Raw genomic sequence first — 17,039 nt, 5'->3', positions numbered from 1 at the left:
CAGTTTGGTTAGATAAGTGCATCTCTCACAGGTTGTAGTATTGAGTGGAAAGAGGAGAGGGTTGTCTGTGTACATGAGGCAATGGCTTCATTGCCCCAAGATGCCCAGTTTCATCAGATAGACAAGAGAGGACACTGGGGGCTGACCCTTGGACTTGCCTGAATAAAGAACTATTTTCTTCTAGACAAGTGAGGAAAGTGAGCACAAGAGCTGTTTTCCTCTAAGCAAGTGAGGAAAGTAAGTACAAAGACTGTTTTCCTTGAGGTAATGAGAAAGGTCGAGTGGTGTAGTAATTTGTAGCTTATTTAGTGCTTACAAGTTCTGAACAAGTGCTGAGCACGAATAAGCAAATTCAAGTGCTAAAACTAAGAATCTGTATCTGAACTAGACTTGTTACAGGAAAGAAACAAGTGCAAATGCGGGCTTTTAAATCAGAGAGTTGAAAGTGATTGAAAAATTGCCCAAATGGCCAATAACTACAATATCTGGACCAGAAACCACTCCTTATGTGGTAGATAGGTTACCTAGTCCTTATAACTCCCACTGATAAGCTAGCAGGCTTCCCTCCAACACAGAAAGGCTTGGGGGCCTCAGGAGCTTACAAACAGTCCTGGATACAGCAAATCTGTATCTGCACTAGACTAGTTACAGGAAAGGGAGGAAACAAGTGCAAATACAGGCTTTTAAATCAGAAAGTTGAGAGAGATGGAAAAATTGTATAGTTCATTAGATGAGGAGCATAACTGCAAGTGATTAAAACTTTCTCAGATGATGTAAGTGTCATTTGGCCTTCATAAATATTCAAAGGCAACATTTAAAGCAGGAAAGCTGCATCACCAAGAAAATATCAGTCTGGGACAAAAATGTGATATAAAGGAACTTGAACAAGAGGAAGTGTATCAATATTTGGGAATTACTGAGGGATCGACCATAAAACATGAACAACTTTGGGAAGTCATCCATCCCTGGTAACTATCACAATGGCAATGCCCCCCTTAGAATTGACCCAGTAGTCAGGGACTTAGGGACACAAATAGATAGTAATCTAGCCTTTGATCATCACTTGTCTACAGTGGTGAGGAAATCATTCTATGTTCCGCAACGTATAAACAAAGGTATGGGATCTAAGTACAAGGAAGTCATTGTTCCACTGTATTCGGCATTCATCAGACCTATCATTGAGTACAATGCCCCTTTTGATATGTACCTAACCAGGCATATCCAACAATTGGAATGTTTACAGAGGTTCCTCACTAAAAAAATACAGGGTATAAGTAATATATCCTATGCAGACCGCCTCAAGGCCCTATCTCTGTATTCTGTCTCCTACAGGCTTTTGAGGGGAGATCTATGCCTGGCATACAGGGCATTGTCAGACCCCTCTCTGATGGACCTCCTGCATATCCACAAAGCAAACAGCACCAGAATTACCCATTCTAAAGACTTAAAGCTTGCCTGTGATATAAATAGGACCTGCTGGAAAGATAGGTATGCATCCCAGAGACTACTCCGACTATGGAATAGGCTTCCCATCCATGTGAAGCAGAGTTCCTCCCTAACCGAATTCAAGTGCAACTTGGACAATTGGATGGGAAACAAGAAATTCATCCCTGGTTTGGCAACTATGTCTCTAATGGACAGAGGTAAGCTGTAAATGGTTCATCTCCCAGGTCCATGCTTACATTTATCAAGAGTATCAGAACTTATCAATGATTTGGGATGCATGGCTAGGCTTAAAAAGGCCTTGTGGTTGTTGGCCTAGTAAACACCTATGAACCTATGAATAAATGTGAACAGAACTCACTGAGGAATATTTTATAAGTCTAACGTTAATACTGAAAACAGCCATGACATCTAGTAACAAGGTCCAAGCTATAAACCAATGTGCTCTTCCTGTTGTAACTTATAGTTTTGGGGTGATTAATTGGCCCCAGAAGATACTGGATCATTTGGACAGGAAAACAAGAAAAACGTCTCATGCTTATCAAATTATATATAACAATTATAAAAAAGTGTATACCAAGATTATGTATTCCTCATTCTGAAAGAGGTATGGGCCTCCTCAGAATCGATTACATGTATAAATTTGTAATCGTAGAACTGCATACAATTTTGCTGACTTCACCAGTTCCGAATGTAGTGAAAGTTTTAAAACATGAGGAAAACAAGTCTAAGATAACTTCCCTGCTTAGTTTAGCAGAAGCATATCTGTGTAAATGGGAATGGAAATTAAAGCAGAAATAGACAAAAATCAGGCAGCAATTGAATGTGCCAAAAAAACAAATGAAAGACTATAAGGAGAAGGATCAGATGCGAAGGCTAGACATTTGGAAAAGCCATAAACATATCTGCAAGTACAGAAAACTCCAGGAACATCATGTCAATCAGGATCTGATGCAGGAATGGTTAATAAGAAGTGAATTTAAACCAAAAGATGAAAGGTTAATATTGGCAGCCCAGGATAGTGGACTACATACACATTGCTTTACAAAGTCTATTGAGCATGTGGGGGAAACAGAAAAATGCATGTTCTGTAAACCAGAACTGGAAACAGTCACACACCTTGGTGCTGGGTGTGATACAGTAATGACATAGGGCCTGTATACTGAAAGGCATAATAATGTGACAAGACTGTTTGTGAGTTGTGCAAAGATTGCAACATTGAAGTAGCTGAGAAGCATTGGAAACATGAGGGACAAAAGCGTTACAGAGAATGATTAAGTTTATATTGCATAGGATCACTCATTACCAACAGTTACTATACTATACTATAGACTGTGTAACTGTGACAATAAAGACAACCCTGGAACATATAACAATTGTTGGAGTGTACAGACCACCAAAGTCAAGTGTAGATGACCTAGAGGAATTCATACATTTCTTACATGAAGCACAGGAGGGAAGAATAATATCAGCTGGGGACTTAAATTTACCAGAAACAGACTGGAATAATATTGATTCAACAATGCTGGTAAAGAAATTATTCACAGAGTATATTCAGGAACAACAAATGCTTCAGATTATAAAAAAAAAAACCTACCAGGGGACGGAATATACTAGATATTGTTTGTGTTCCCAAAGAAATTACTGTAACTTCAAGTCAAGTTTTACCACCATTGATGTGCAATGATCATGGGGTCATAAAGGTTAATTTGTTGCAAGATAATTCTGCCAGACTGAAATCTCACCCAATACACAAAAGGTTAATTACAGATTATAGGGAAGCAAAACAGTTACTATATAAAACTAACTGGAGTGAGGTGTTCAGTGGAAAAACTGCAGATGGAATGTGGAAAATTTTGAAAGAGAAATTGTTTGAGTGCAAAAAGTCAAAAAAATGTTTAACATCAGGATCTAGGCGCACAACATCAGGGGGGTATATTTCCATAAGAACAAGATACCTGATTAAGGTGAGAGACAAAAAATATAAGAAATGGAAGAGAGGTCGAACTACAACTTTGAAAAATGAAATAAACGAGCTGGACAAACAGATTAAGCATAGTGTTAGACAAGATCAAGAAAAATTTGAAGAAAATTTATATAAATATATTGAGCATAGTAGGAAACCTTTTTATAAATACATAAGATGTGGAAGGAGTAAAGATACACAAATTAATAAACTGTGTGCAGATTCTAAAATACATTCTCAGACACAACAGATTATAGATATATTTACAAAATCTTATGCAAAACAGTTTGGATCCACAAAAGGGGTGGTAAGTCGTCCTACTGACATCCAGGTAACCCCAGATACTGGAATCAAATTAGATTATATTGAAAAAGAACTGTGCAAACTGGATCCAAACAAAGCACAGGGAGGAGACGGAATAAGTAACAATGACCTGAGAACACTTAAGCAAGAACTTACACTGCCATTACATCTATTATTCACTAGGATATATATATTTGGGAAGATTCCTCAAGATTGGAGACATGCACTTATTAAACCTGTCTTTAAGGGAAAGGGGAGTAGGACAAACTCAGTATCATATAGACCCTTAAGTCTACTTGCATGTTGTGGAAAAATAATGGAGAAGGTAATACTGTTTAAGTTATTGTCAGAACTGGATTGGTTGGGACTTGAAACCATATATCAGCATGCATATGTTGAAAATAGATGTATTACCACCTGTAACATGATGTTCTATAACAATATAATAACAGCTATGAATGAAAAATTGTGCTGTGATATGATTTATATAGATTTAACTTCAGCATTTGACAGGGTCATGCACAAAACACTGATCAATAAATTAGTACCACTAGGTATTGATGTACTGTTAAGATGGATAGCTGCATGGCTTACAAATAGGACATGGCAAGTATCACACACCAACTGGACAGGTGAAATCCTTGGTTACAGTCAAGGTGTGCCACAGGGCTCTGTACTAGGGCCTTACTTGTTTAGATTGTATCTTTCAGACCTTACTTTTTCATCTGAGGTGTTCTACAGTCTATATGCTGACGAACTGAAATTGGGTAAACTGATTACAAGTGTTACAGATAAGGCATATCTGCAAACTAATTTGACTAAATTGACCATTTGGGCACAGGAGAATAATATGTTGATAAATACATCAAAAACTAAACATATGAGATTTGGGAGACATAAACTGAAAAGTGAATATTTAATACAGCACACAGTGATTGAAACTGTAGAATCGTTTAAAGGCCTGGGTATAAGGGTAGATTCAGCTATGAGATTTTCTAATCATATCAACCAATTAGCTCATGATAGTTATAGAACTATAGGTTGTATAAAAAGATTTATAAAGTCTAGGAAATAAAACATAATGAAGTCATTGTTTGTTAGTGACATTAGACCCAAACTTGAGTATGGAATAACAATATGGAAACCCTATAGGAAAACAAGCATGAATAAACTGGAAAGAGTACAGCGGAAATACAATAAGGGCATCCATGGATGTGAAAATCTAAGTTATTATGAAAGACTAAAATATCTGAACTTGTACAGTGTCTCTTACGGATATTTAAGAAGAGCTCCTTTTCAGGTATATAGGGCATTTAGGGACAACTACCTCTGGGAATGTTTGGGGTTATCAAAAAGTACTAGAGAATCATCACATAACCTATGTAGAAGATTCTATAGGAATGAGAAGTGTACTAAATGGTTCTCTGACAGAGTAGCTGATGCTTGGAACAGACTAGCTAATTACATTAAAGCAAGTACTAGTTTAGATATCTTTAAGAACAGCCTGGACATTTATTATGGGAACAAGTGTTTTGGCATATTGGCAAGCTAGAAGGACTTTAATGCCCGTGCCTGAAACATTTGTATGTATGTATGTATGTAACAGTTCAAAAAATAGATGCAAGAAAACCAGATACAGTAATCCATGAAAGAAGGCAAAAGTAGCATTGATCACTGAAATTGCAACATCCAGTGATTATAGTGTCTTACATACAGAAAGACACAATGTCATAAAATACCAGGATTTGAAGGCAGAAATGAGGGCAGTATGGAAGACGAATACCCAGACCGTTCCAACAGTAGTAGGAGCAATGGGTCTCATAAAAAAGAGTTTACAGTTGTATTTAGATATGCTACCGATACATGTACCTCCATACGAATTACAGGAGTCAGTTCTGGGCACATTGCCGGTTCTGAGATGAGCACTTTTGGCTGACATCAAAGACTGAAACAATACTAATTTCATGGACTTTAATCATACTTTGACTTAGGAATGAGGCCCATTCCCATTGTGGTACTAGAAACCCAGAAAACTTGGAGAAATTAAAACATCACTGCCTCACACTATCCAAAGCAAACTGGCTTCCTACAAAACATAGATCTACCCTGTTACTAGGAGCCCAGCTCTTCAGACTAATAAAACCACAGACCTACTCTCCTCTTGCAAGCAAACTAATTGAAAAAAAATGCCCTTACCTTAATCCAGGAGTTATTCTCAAACTGGCCCCAATATCCTTGCACCTACTACAAACTTGGAGCAAATTAAACATGTCTTCTCCTCTTTAGCCATATCACTTTGGCAATCTTTCCCCTCACACCTAAAAGACAACACCTCAATACCCTCCTTTTGTCAACAGCTAAAAAACATACTGCTTCAAAAAGGTCTATGCACATGCCTCAATAACAAAAACATTACCTAAGATTCCCACTGTCAACTGACAAATTCATTAGCTTATATCCGATTAATCCAATACTTTCTACTTAGATGAAAGTCCTTCTAGTCATCTCTTATGAAAAGCCACTCCCCCCCCATCCTCACTTTTAACAACACTGTCACGCTGCTGCAACCGTTGCACCCTCTGTCCCCATCAGTCGTGCCTTGTCTTTTTGTTTTGGAATCTTTTCTTTCTCATTTTGCTGTTGTATGTTTCATAAACAATGTCAAACACTTTGTTTTGCCTGATTTCAATAACTACATTGTATTATGTTGTTTTCTTTTGTGAAGAGTTTCACCTGGGCTGTGCCTGAAAATGTAAATTGTGATCAGTATATTACCCTGGTTAACACAAAAGAAAATAAATAAAAAAATAAATAACATCAAATGATCTTCAGACTCACAGAAATATCACATTTTGCGCTATCCAAAGCACTTCACACTCCCTGCTATACCCTTCATGTTTATAATACAAGCCACATGTTAACAGCTATTCACTTCCATTAAAGTAACCCAAATTTCCCTTGCACCATTCCATATCTCTATAGGATCATAAACTTTTGTAAGAGAGTGAACATTGTATTCTACATCAACAAAATAGTCTAATATTATGCTTAGTAATGATATCTGTTCTGAATTGTATAGTAGTGTTTTCAATATTTAATGACTCAGAAAAAAGAAAAAGAAAAACATTCATTCCATATGTATTCAGTCTTTTTGTCATTTAATGTAAAGAAAAACCTTGAAAGTAAAAGCTAACTTTCAAAGATTACATAATAAAAGCATTATTTTCCCAATTAAGTTATATATATGACTTCAGGAACTGAAAAACTCAAAGGACAAAGCAATTTGTCCCAAACAGTATGTCTTTTAGCGTCTCTGTGTTGTTGAAATTCTCGTCACTGGATATTTTCCATCTATGGGTTACAGAGGCCATAAAATGAATGAAGCTGCACCTCCTCATGTTTCAAAGACATTAATTGATGAAAGACATAGACTCATATCAGCACAAGTGGTGAAGCCAACCAGAACTGCTCATTTTGGTAGCACCTAACAGAGAGACGAACTGACAAGGAAGTCTGTAAACTGTTAAAGGAACATCCTTATGCTAGTAGGTGGGCAATGGATAAGGATTAGGCCACAGCTTATTCCTGTAACTATGGCATACTCAGAGGAGTTGGGCACTCCATGTTTAACCCCAGTCAGTTAAAGGGGTACGTAATAACAAATCACAACCCCATCTATGATCCTGCTACTCCTAGAGGGGGTTGTGTCACGATGGCAATGTGAACAAAAGAACAAGTCACTTAACAAGAATCAGATCATACAACAGAGCAGATGTAATATTTAATTTAACAAATTATAAAAAAAATTATCTCCTTCCCCCCTAGACACACAGGTTTAAGTCCATCTACAGCTCCTGTTCTTCCACTTTCATTCAGGCCACCTCTGGCAGTCGTTATCAGATGTAGAACGAGACAGTAGGAAACAGTTGCACACTGTTCCATTTAGCAGCCTGACCAGCCTCTATTGAAATGCTATTTTTGCCTATCCCAAAAATTATAAGAGGTCTTGTAATAAGGTGTAAACACCTTATTCTCTTTTGGGTTGTACTTAAATGAGAACTCCATATGTGCATGGAGTTTCAAACCTGAAAATAAGAACATCAGCTGTTTTGTAACTTAATACAAATAAATATTGTTTTAAAATATATTTTTCATTGAGAGCTGCAGGCACTGCAGTGAGTTACACCTTAAGACATAGCAAAAAATACGTCATCTACAGTATGTCAGCACACAACACCTGAATCTCCTTACACCCCCATTAAGAGTAATTCAGCTTGTTAACAAGTGAATGTAATAAATGATAATTGTAAGGGTGACATCAGTGTCTGAAATCAACAAATGTTCTGAAACTAAACACAGACTATCAGCACCTGCTGTTAACGCTTAACCAAAATATTTAGTATGCAGGTTCATAGGTTCATAGATAGCTACTAGGCTGTTAATCTGTGATTATCTTTAGAAGTATAGCCATGCATTCCAATTACGTTTTTAGTCCTTATATTTTAAGTACGAATAACCCAGAGACTAGCAGAACATTTACATGAACTTAATGTTATAACAAGAAAATGATACAGAATTAAGTTAATCATTCGAAGGATTTCAAACTGGTCCTTAGAAAGTGATAAGACAGAGAACTGGATAAAACTATGGTATGACTTACCTTGCTCATGGCAATGAAAAATAATTTTCATGGCTTACCTTGCTCATGGCAATGAAAAAATAATTTTATTATTTAATTAATAATTACTACAGTTTCACTGTGCTTTTCTGAATTTCCCAGTAGTTTTGCCGCACAACCTGAGAAAAACTATTTCAGGAACACAGACAACTTGTTTAGTACACAGATATGCTTTCCTGCTATAAATATTGCATTAGTTTGGGAAATGATGTATATTAGGAGGTATGAGGGAGGCATATGATGTGTTCTTTAGTGTGGTATGGGTTTGAGAAAGGTAGAACCAAGAAAAAGTATCTGAAGATGCCTAGTCAGCAATAATAATTTGCAAATCAAGAACAGGCATGTTGATATCACTGTGTGACTTACCTCAGTGCAGGGTCACTACAGTCGTTTGTCACTCAGGAGTCTTTTCTTGAAGCATAATCTTTGCATTATTGGAGAAATTACTGGGTCTGTCCTTAGGTTGAAACAAGTGTATTTGGATGAGAACATGATGGTGAAAAACACACTAAAGATCAGTTCTGAACATTCCTGGAATATCAGAAAAGGAAGGGGAAGTAATTTGTGGACCCATCTACATACCTTTAAGTCAGCAGCAGAGTTTATTTGATTTGTATGTATTTTTAAGGAAATAATCTAACAGGGAATGAATTACAGTGTTAGTACATGTTTATGATTCTTGGCTTTATTTTTTCAATTATAACTTTCAGTTCAATGTAAAACTATTTTGAAGTTCTTTGGAATAGTTGCAATGACCCCATCCTTCCAACTTTTTTTGTACATATATAGCAAAAGGCATCTTGCTAAATCCATAAACAGAAGTAATTTTAAAAATCAAATAAGACTGGTGGCCTTTAAAAAAATAGAAATTGGGCCTCGTTTAAATAAATGGAAAATGTAACACAAAGAGTACGCATCAGATGTCTGTGACTTAAGCTCAACTTTATGCTAACATTTCTAGCTATCCTGTCTTTCAGATACAACCTGACTTGAAACTGGAAAGCTTTGCACCAGCATCCATAGGTGCCTGCAGCAAAATTACCTACAATGCAGCTTGCAGGTGAACATGGGCCCTTGTCAGGATGAGCTATCAGTGAATCATTACCAGTTAATTTTTTTAATTCATTTGGCAACTTGGCACATGATCTGACCTAAATAAGCCCTTTAAAGTGAGTACAATTTTATTTTTTTAAGGAAAAATAATTTATTTATTTTGTTTAGGACTCTGCCTACCTTGAGTCAGATCACGTACCACATTTGCCATTTTTATTTACTCAGGCTCAGCTGGCTGCTTGCCACTGTCCAGTGCCATGAGTTTATTGCTTTACTTCATAAATCTATAACTAACTCACCTCTGCATTCCTCATCCTTTTCTCAGATATTTTCCCTGCAGCCTCCTCTTTGGGTTTGGAAGGGAGACATACTGTTTGTCATAAGATAGCTGACTGACAGTCAGAATGCCAAACCTGAGAGATTATGGGTCCTGACATGGCAGCCAGATTCGGAGAACAACAAGAAGGTGAGTGTTACATTGTCCTCACCTAGTCTCTCTTCTCCAAATGTGTAAGACCAAGGAGTTGATATTATACATGTGGATCTACTTTTATATCTCGAAACCCACAACACTGAACGTTATTTTTCCGAGACGAAAATAACAAATACTGAAAATTCAGACAGGCAAATTTTTCTCAGGGCAAGTAAACACTTGCCCAACATGGGAAAATATGCCCTTTTCTCGACTGTAGTGAGATCCTGGAGTTGGTACATATAGTTGGGGGTGTGTGGGGAGCACAGCCCCCCACAATGGAGCATGTGTGGGGCATAGCCCCCCAGGTGGGTTTTGACATAGTGCAGTATGGTTACATCAAGTTTTTGCAAGTGTTTACTTGCCCTGAGAAAAATTGGCTGTTGAGGATTTTCAATATTTGTTATTTTCATTTCAGGAAAATAATGTTCAGTGTTGTGGGTGTTGAGATATAAAAGTAAATCCATACATGTGTGTGTGTGTGTGTGTGTGTGTGTGTGTGTGTGTGTGTGTGTGTGTGTGTGTGTGTGGTTTGGGGGTATGGAGGCTTGCCCTCTTCTTGGGAAGGTACAGAGTGGCTTGTTGTCTTGAAAAAAAAAGCATTCTTTGTGTGTGTTTGAGTGCGTGTCTGTTGGTACACTGAAAGTGAAATTATTTTAATTAGACACCTCCCATGGTTTTACATGTTTTGAGTTTGAATAATCAATCACATGTTAATTAAATGAGACATGATTATTCATAGTGGACCCATTTTGGAGGGGTTAGCACAAATGTGAAAAGTATTCTATATGTTTGGCGGAAATGCTGGCTGCAACTGCTCATAGGTTTAAAGTGTAGCCACCTTACTCTACTACCTCCCAATAAAATCAGGGCTAATATTTTAGCTGCTCTGGAATTTGAAATAACTGTAAAGTAAAGAAAAGAGAGTCTTGACAAGTACAATCTGAACATTTAGATGATGGTAAGTAATACTTCACAAGCTTGCAAATGGTGTTAAACACAAAGGAAACTTGATTTCATGAGCTGGGTATATAACAAACCCAAAATGTATTAATTTGTACTCATCCAGGATATTTATAAATTTTATAGATAATGAACCGAAATAAAGTGATTAGACAAAATGATTTTAACAGTCATAATATTATTAAGAAAAATAATTTCAGCACTAATACTCTTCACATCAGAATAAAGGTAACTGTACACATAATTATTTAGGTTACATTAAATAGCATTTTAACCTCCTATGTATTAAACCTTCTTTTCCACTGAGTCTAAAGAAAGACATCTCCTTATGGCAGCTGCTATTAAGTGAACAGAATGTGTAGCCTAACAACAGGTAGAGCATGACCTTCCCTGACATTTATTTGGAATGTTGTCATCAGGATGGAGCATTTTTTAGCCTTCAGAACAAAATTAAGTTATTTATCAAAAACACATGCGAAGAATGTTCATATACATATATGTTATATCTTTACAGCTGTGATATAACCTCTGATATAGGTTACATCACCTTTTAGTAAACATCATTGGTTCTCCAGATAAGGAGACCATTTGTCTTTTCTTGATTATGTCAGACTGATGGTTCTGTAGAGAATTCTGCACTTTATAGTAAACAATATCTTCAGTAAATATCATACATTTATACATTACAACAAATTTACAAACATTTTTATTGATTTCAGTTGATATTTCCCTACCTACCATTTACTATACAGAAAAAAACATTAAGAAGAGATATATAACACTAGATACAAAATAATTCTCTCACTCCACAGTATCCTTATTCTGTATCATGTAATAACTATGTCACCACTTATACAGACGTTATTGTATGGCTATACTAACAGCCATATTCTCTCATTTGTTCATACACAAAGGGTATTAGACTATACATATTACAAAAAAACATACCACACAGCATTAACCAAAGCACTCTACTGTCTGAAAAAAAATCAGCTTAATGTATGATGTAATATGCATATGGCAACACTGGCACTCCAGAATGACATCCAGACCAGATATTTTATTGTTCCAGGTTAGTCTGAATAACCTTTGCTAGTTTACTATAGTTTTACATTTCCATCTTGATCAATCAGTGTTACAGGCCGATGGAGTATGCAATGTGGGTTTTCAGTGCAGTGCAGCACATAGAACTTTCCCAAATTAAAACGCACTCAAACAGGATCCAGCTTGCAACATTTTATTCATTCTAATCATTCATTCACTTATTCTTCATTCATTTTTTCTAATACCCACTTTATCCTCTTTAGAGCTGTATGAAACCATCCTTAAAGGCAACAGTCATAAGACAGAGAACTAGTCCTGGATGAGATGCCACACAATCACAGGATGTGCACGCGCATGCACACACGCACGCATGCAGGCACACACACAGACACACGCACACATGCGCACACACACACACACACACACACACACACACACACACACACACACACACACACACACACGCAGTTTAGAGGATTGTTAGCTAACCCAACAGCATGTAAGAATATCTTTGGGATGTGGGAAGACACCTTAGTAAAAGTTCATGCTGACACAGATAGGCAGGATATATAGGCTCTGAAGAGGAAACACCCCACCTGGGGGCCAAGAGCTGTGAGTCAGTATTGTCAGTGACTGTTTTGGAATGTGGCCCACCTGTTCACTATCTACAGTACCACGTCTACAGTGCTTCCTTCTTGCAAAGGCAGCAACACAAATGAAACTATTCAGACGTTAAATGTGAATCTGTCCACACTTTCTTTCCAAGTGAGGTCAGAAGGGTAAAGTGCATACAGGTTATAAAATGGACAATGACATTCTTACTGCCAGCATGTCTTTTGGTTTTCTATTAAATGACTAGATAGTTAAGGCTTTCAGAACACTGACAACCTTACGTTTTAATGCAAAAAAAATCCTTGCCATTGTGACACCTTCTATGTAGTAGAAAACAGTTATAGAAACAATAGTAAATAGCCTATATAAAAAAGAAATGACTCAAAAGAATGTCAGTGGAAAGAACAGCAGAAATAAAACAACACTAAGAAACACAACACTGCCACAGACAACTTACAAGACTCACAATTAATAGATAATAAAATATAAAATTGTATCCTTTTTAAATCCTTAGTTAAAAACTTCATAGCCAAATTAACTATCTTAAAGAAACATGACCTATTAAACAATCAATCTTCCAAGTCAAGATCACAACATAATGAAACAAGGTAAACATAATTACACATAAAAATTCTTAATAAATAAATACATAAATACTGTAAATAAATATTATAATTATAATATTCACTACACTAGCAAATAATTCATTAACTGATGCATATATAAATTAACAAATGCCCCTATGAATTCCACAGGAATACATAATAAATAAATACGTGTATAATATGACATCAGTGATTATGTTTACCATGTTTCATCATTTTGTGATCTTGACTTGGCAGATTGACTGTTTAGTAGGTCATGTGCCTTTAAGATTGTTAACTGGGCTATGCTGTTTTTAACTAAGGATATAAATGTAGGAGGTTAATTATTCTTGTTTAGTTTTGAAGAAGTCTGTTATTATTTCATGCAGACAAAAGCAGTTAACCATTGTACAAAATAAATGTTATATTTTATTATCTATTAGCAGTGAGTCCTGCATGTCATCCGTGAAGGTGTTGTGTTTCTTAGTATATGAAAAGAAAACATGACCATATTTTGACAGACTATTTCCATACCTCCATAAGGTGTTAACAGCATGCTTTGCTTGGTTCCTGGCATCATTCTGATCTTCTCCTCCTGCTATATATATGAAGCCATCCATTGTAACCACACACTGGTTGAAGCTTTTTGCTGGCATCTCAGTCAGCTTGTTCCAGCTGCCTTCTGTATCTCTGTACAGCACATCTCTACTTAGGGATTTTTCTGCCAGGTCTGCACGACCACCTACAGCAACTATGACTCTCTGGCCTCCACGGATCTTGGTTCTTCTGGACTGGAGAGCATTTTGCTGATAGGGAAGGAGGTGGTAGTTCATAGCATCCACCAAAAGCTTATGACAATCAGGATCTTGCATCATTCGAGGTACAGGCTGAATATAATTAACCAGGTCTACAGCGGAAATAGTACCAAATCTGACATTGTTTAAAATCTCAGCAGCATATTTAATACGTTTAGGGTCAAATTCCAACCACTTTATAGCAATATGGAATGCAGTCACTTCAGAGGGAAGCTGTAAACTGTCATCCAGCAGGAACTCATTTATCTGCTCATATGTGAGCTTCATAAATTGATCATGCTCTGAAAACTGCAAGAAATTTGCACGTATGAACTTCCTGGCAGCACCCTTAACCTGCTCTAGCTCATACGTCTCTGCAAGGTTAGCAATGTACATGCAGTTTTCTACATTCATCTCCCGGATAAGGAAGTCTGCACACATTTTTACCAAAGCAAGCATCTGCAGCTGTGATGCAGTAGAGATTATACTCCCAATAGTGTAGAGGGATAGATTGAGTTTACCAGTGTAGGCATAAGTAATGATTGTAGCAAGGCCCAAAGGGGATATATCATTAAGTTCAGTCCTTTGAATCTTGGGATCATTCTTTAACAGGTTATGGAAATAAGCACTACTAGAAGCCAAAACTAATTTATGGACCTCAAAAGATTTTGTTTTAGTGCAAATGGTAAGGTCACAGAGGAAGTGTTCCAAGCGCATATTGCTGAATGCTTCTAACAAACTGGTTCCATGTGTGGGATTGGACAGCTCGGTGGCAGTACACTGGAACCCACTTGATCCGGTGTCATACAGCCCATTCAATTGGTTAAAATGATCAATGTCTATGGTAGTGCCCTCCACCACAACAGCAGATACTGGTGCCCCATCTTTTTCTACTTTGTTTTTCTTTGAGTTCTTCTTTTTGGGTGCCATTGGTACACTGTTATAATCACCAAATGCAAATCTGTGAAAAAAAAAACAAACACAAAGAGGATTCAGAAGAATTCTAAATAGGGGAAAATCTGTAAAAGTTGTGAAAAATGAAAGAAGACTGGCATTAAGCAAAGTACTGCACACACGCTGAGACCTGAATATGGTTTCAGTTTGAATAGCTAATACATTTTTCTTTTTTAAGAAATATCATTATTAATCCAGACTGATTAAACTTCCACAAAGAAAATAAAGATTAATACAAAAGGTATGATTACAAAACAATACACCCATTACAGTATTTCTTTTCTAGATGCATTGTCACAAGACAAAATTTAATACATATATCTTTTGTGATGTTTAATGCATTTGAGTTATATCCATCTGCTTATTCAATTAATCACCTCCCAGCTCTCAACTTCCAGTATTGCACATATCTCTCCTTTACATATGACAGTTGTAGCCATAATTCTTACTAGTTCAAATATGCCTGCCTTTTTCTTCTTGGCCATATCCCCTCCTCTGTCTCTCTCCCTCTCTCTTGCTCTCTGCCAACCATGTAACCACCCTCTTCACCTTACCAGTTGTGGGAGGATCACTCATCTTCCACTTACTAGTTATGGATTTTTGCCATTAATAGAATTATCCCCAATAAACCTTGAAATCTTAGTGGTATATCTTTAGTCTAACCCATGAAGGCCATCTTTTCTGAAATAACCAAGTTCCTTTAAAAACTGTCTAACACTTGCAGTTCCCTTCTATAATTCACTAGTTTATCACAGCCCCACTAGATATGCACCTAGGTACCCTATTACCAACCATTATATCTCCAATATAAACCCTCCACTCCTGGGTACAATCTGACAATCCTATTGGGTGTATAAACATATCTATATAAACATTCCCATGCAAAAATTTTGAATTGTCTAGACTTTGTCGCTTGCCTTGGAATCTGGTTTACTTGGCACTACTCTTGCTCAAATACCAGAGTAGCCAGTTACCTAACCCATGGTTCTTTTGTTTTCCTAATAGTACCCTCTTGCATACTGGTCATCAACTGATATGCTATAGATTGCAATGCTTTCCTTGATCCCTCCTTTTCTCTGTATTCCATTATGTGCAAATAAAATGTGGAACCTGATAGTCTTCATCCTTCCCCCATTTAATCTTCTTTAACATATCCATCACTTCCATATATTCCCACTTTAAATTCTCTTCTAACTGATATTAGTCTTTTATTTCTACCCATGTCTTGACTTTACTTCCTATCATGAATTCCGTCAATAGTCACCATAAGACATTTTGTATTTTCTCATCTTTTTTCATCCCCGCATTTGGCAGTATCTCCTTTCTCCAATCCCTCACCCTTTCCCTTTAGTTTTATGAAGGTGAACAAATGACTTAGCCAACTTCAATGTTAAACTGCATCCGAATCCTTAAGTGTAAAATAGAAACATTAGGTGTGACATATACCTTAGTTTCCAATATCTGCATAATCCCCCCAAATATTTACTAAGAACTGTTAAACAATAATTGAGATATTTTTTCCTAAACATACGCACAAAATACTAACTTGTAGCTGTTTTTAAAATCACAGTCTGCCAAAATGCATTAAATGTGTCATAAAATATGGCACTGCCAAAAAAATCATAGTCCTGACAAGGGCACAATGGTCCAGATGACTTTTAAATTAACCTGAATGTAAGTCATTATATTAGTAGTAAACATATTATATATTTATACATAAATATATGCTTACTGATAAAATGGCATCCTTAAATGGCTAGGTTCTTGAATGTAATGCCCTGACAGTTTCATTAATAGCTGCCAAAGTCTGAGCTACTGACTGATAAATATACATGTCGGTATCGAATGCTGATACACAAACTTCCCATTGTCACATTTTGTCAAGTTGCATTATGTTCATTTCCAGAGGGTGTGGGTATATAACTTCCTTTTAGATTACAGAATGCAATACACATCCAGAATGTATTGTACTGAAAATAATGCATACTTCTTAACAGAAAAGGGATACTTTCTGTCAATGGGAAGGTGCCACAACCAAAAAAACCTGTACTGATCAGGGCGAAGTAAGCTCTCCAAATTTAGTTATGATCAACATGTAATTCCTTGAAGATAAAATTGTAATTTTGGGTGCAGCATACACTTGATGGATAGTTCCTTAAAAACATTAAAGGCT

The 17,039-nt window shown here is 36.6% G+C and overlaps 1 protein-coding gene across 2 annotated transcripts in view; it reads right to left on the bottom strand.

Moving 5' to 3' along the window:
• Nucleotides 1-17,039, bottom strand: part of LOC122812613 (kelch-like protein 31) — a 241,315-nt gene that overhangs the window by 108,192 nt on the left and 116,084 nt on the right. For both annotated transcript variants that reach the window (XM_044084821.1, XM_044084822.1), the window contains exon 2: nucleotides 13,653-14,873. In XM_044084821.1, coding sequence (XP_043940756.1) covers nucleotides 13,653-14,873 — 1,221 coding nt within the window. The remainder of the gene's footprint in view (nucleotides 1-13,652; nucleotides 14,874-17,039) is intronic.

This window comes from Protopterus annectens, chromosome 1.part1 (genome assembly GCF_019279795.1).
Source record: "Protopterus annectens isolate FY-2018-M chromosome 1.part1, PAN1.0, whole genome shotgun sequence".
NCBI classification, from domain to species: Eukaryota; Metazoa; Chordata; order Ceratodontiformes; family Protopteridae; genus Protopterus; species Protopterus annectens.
Note: the sequence above shows the minus strand (reverse complement) of the source record. Positions and strands in the feature narration are given on the sequence as shown.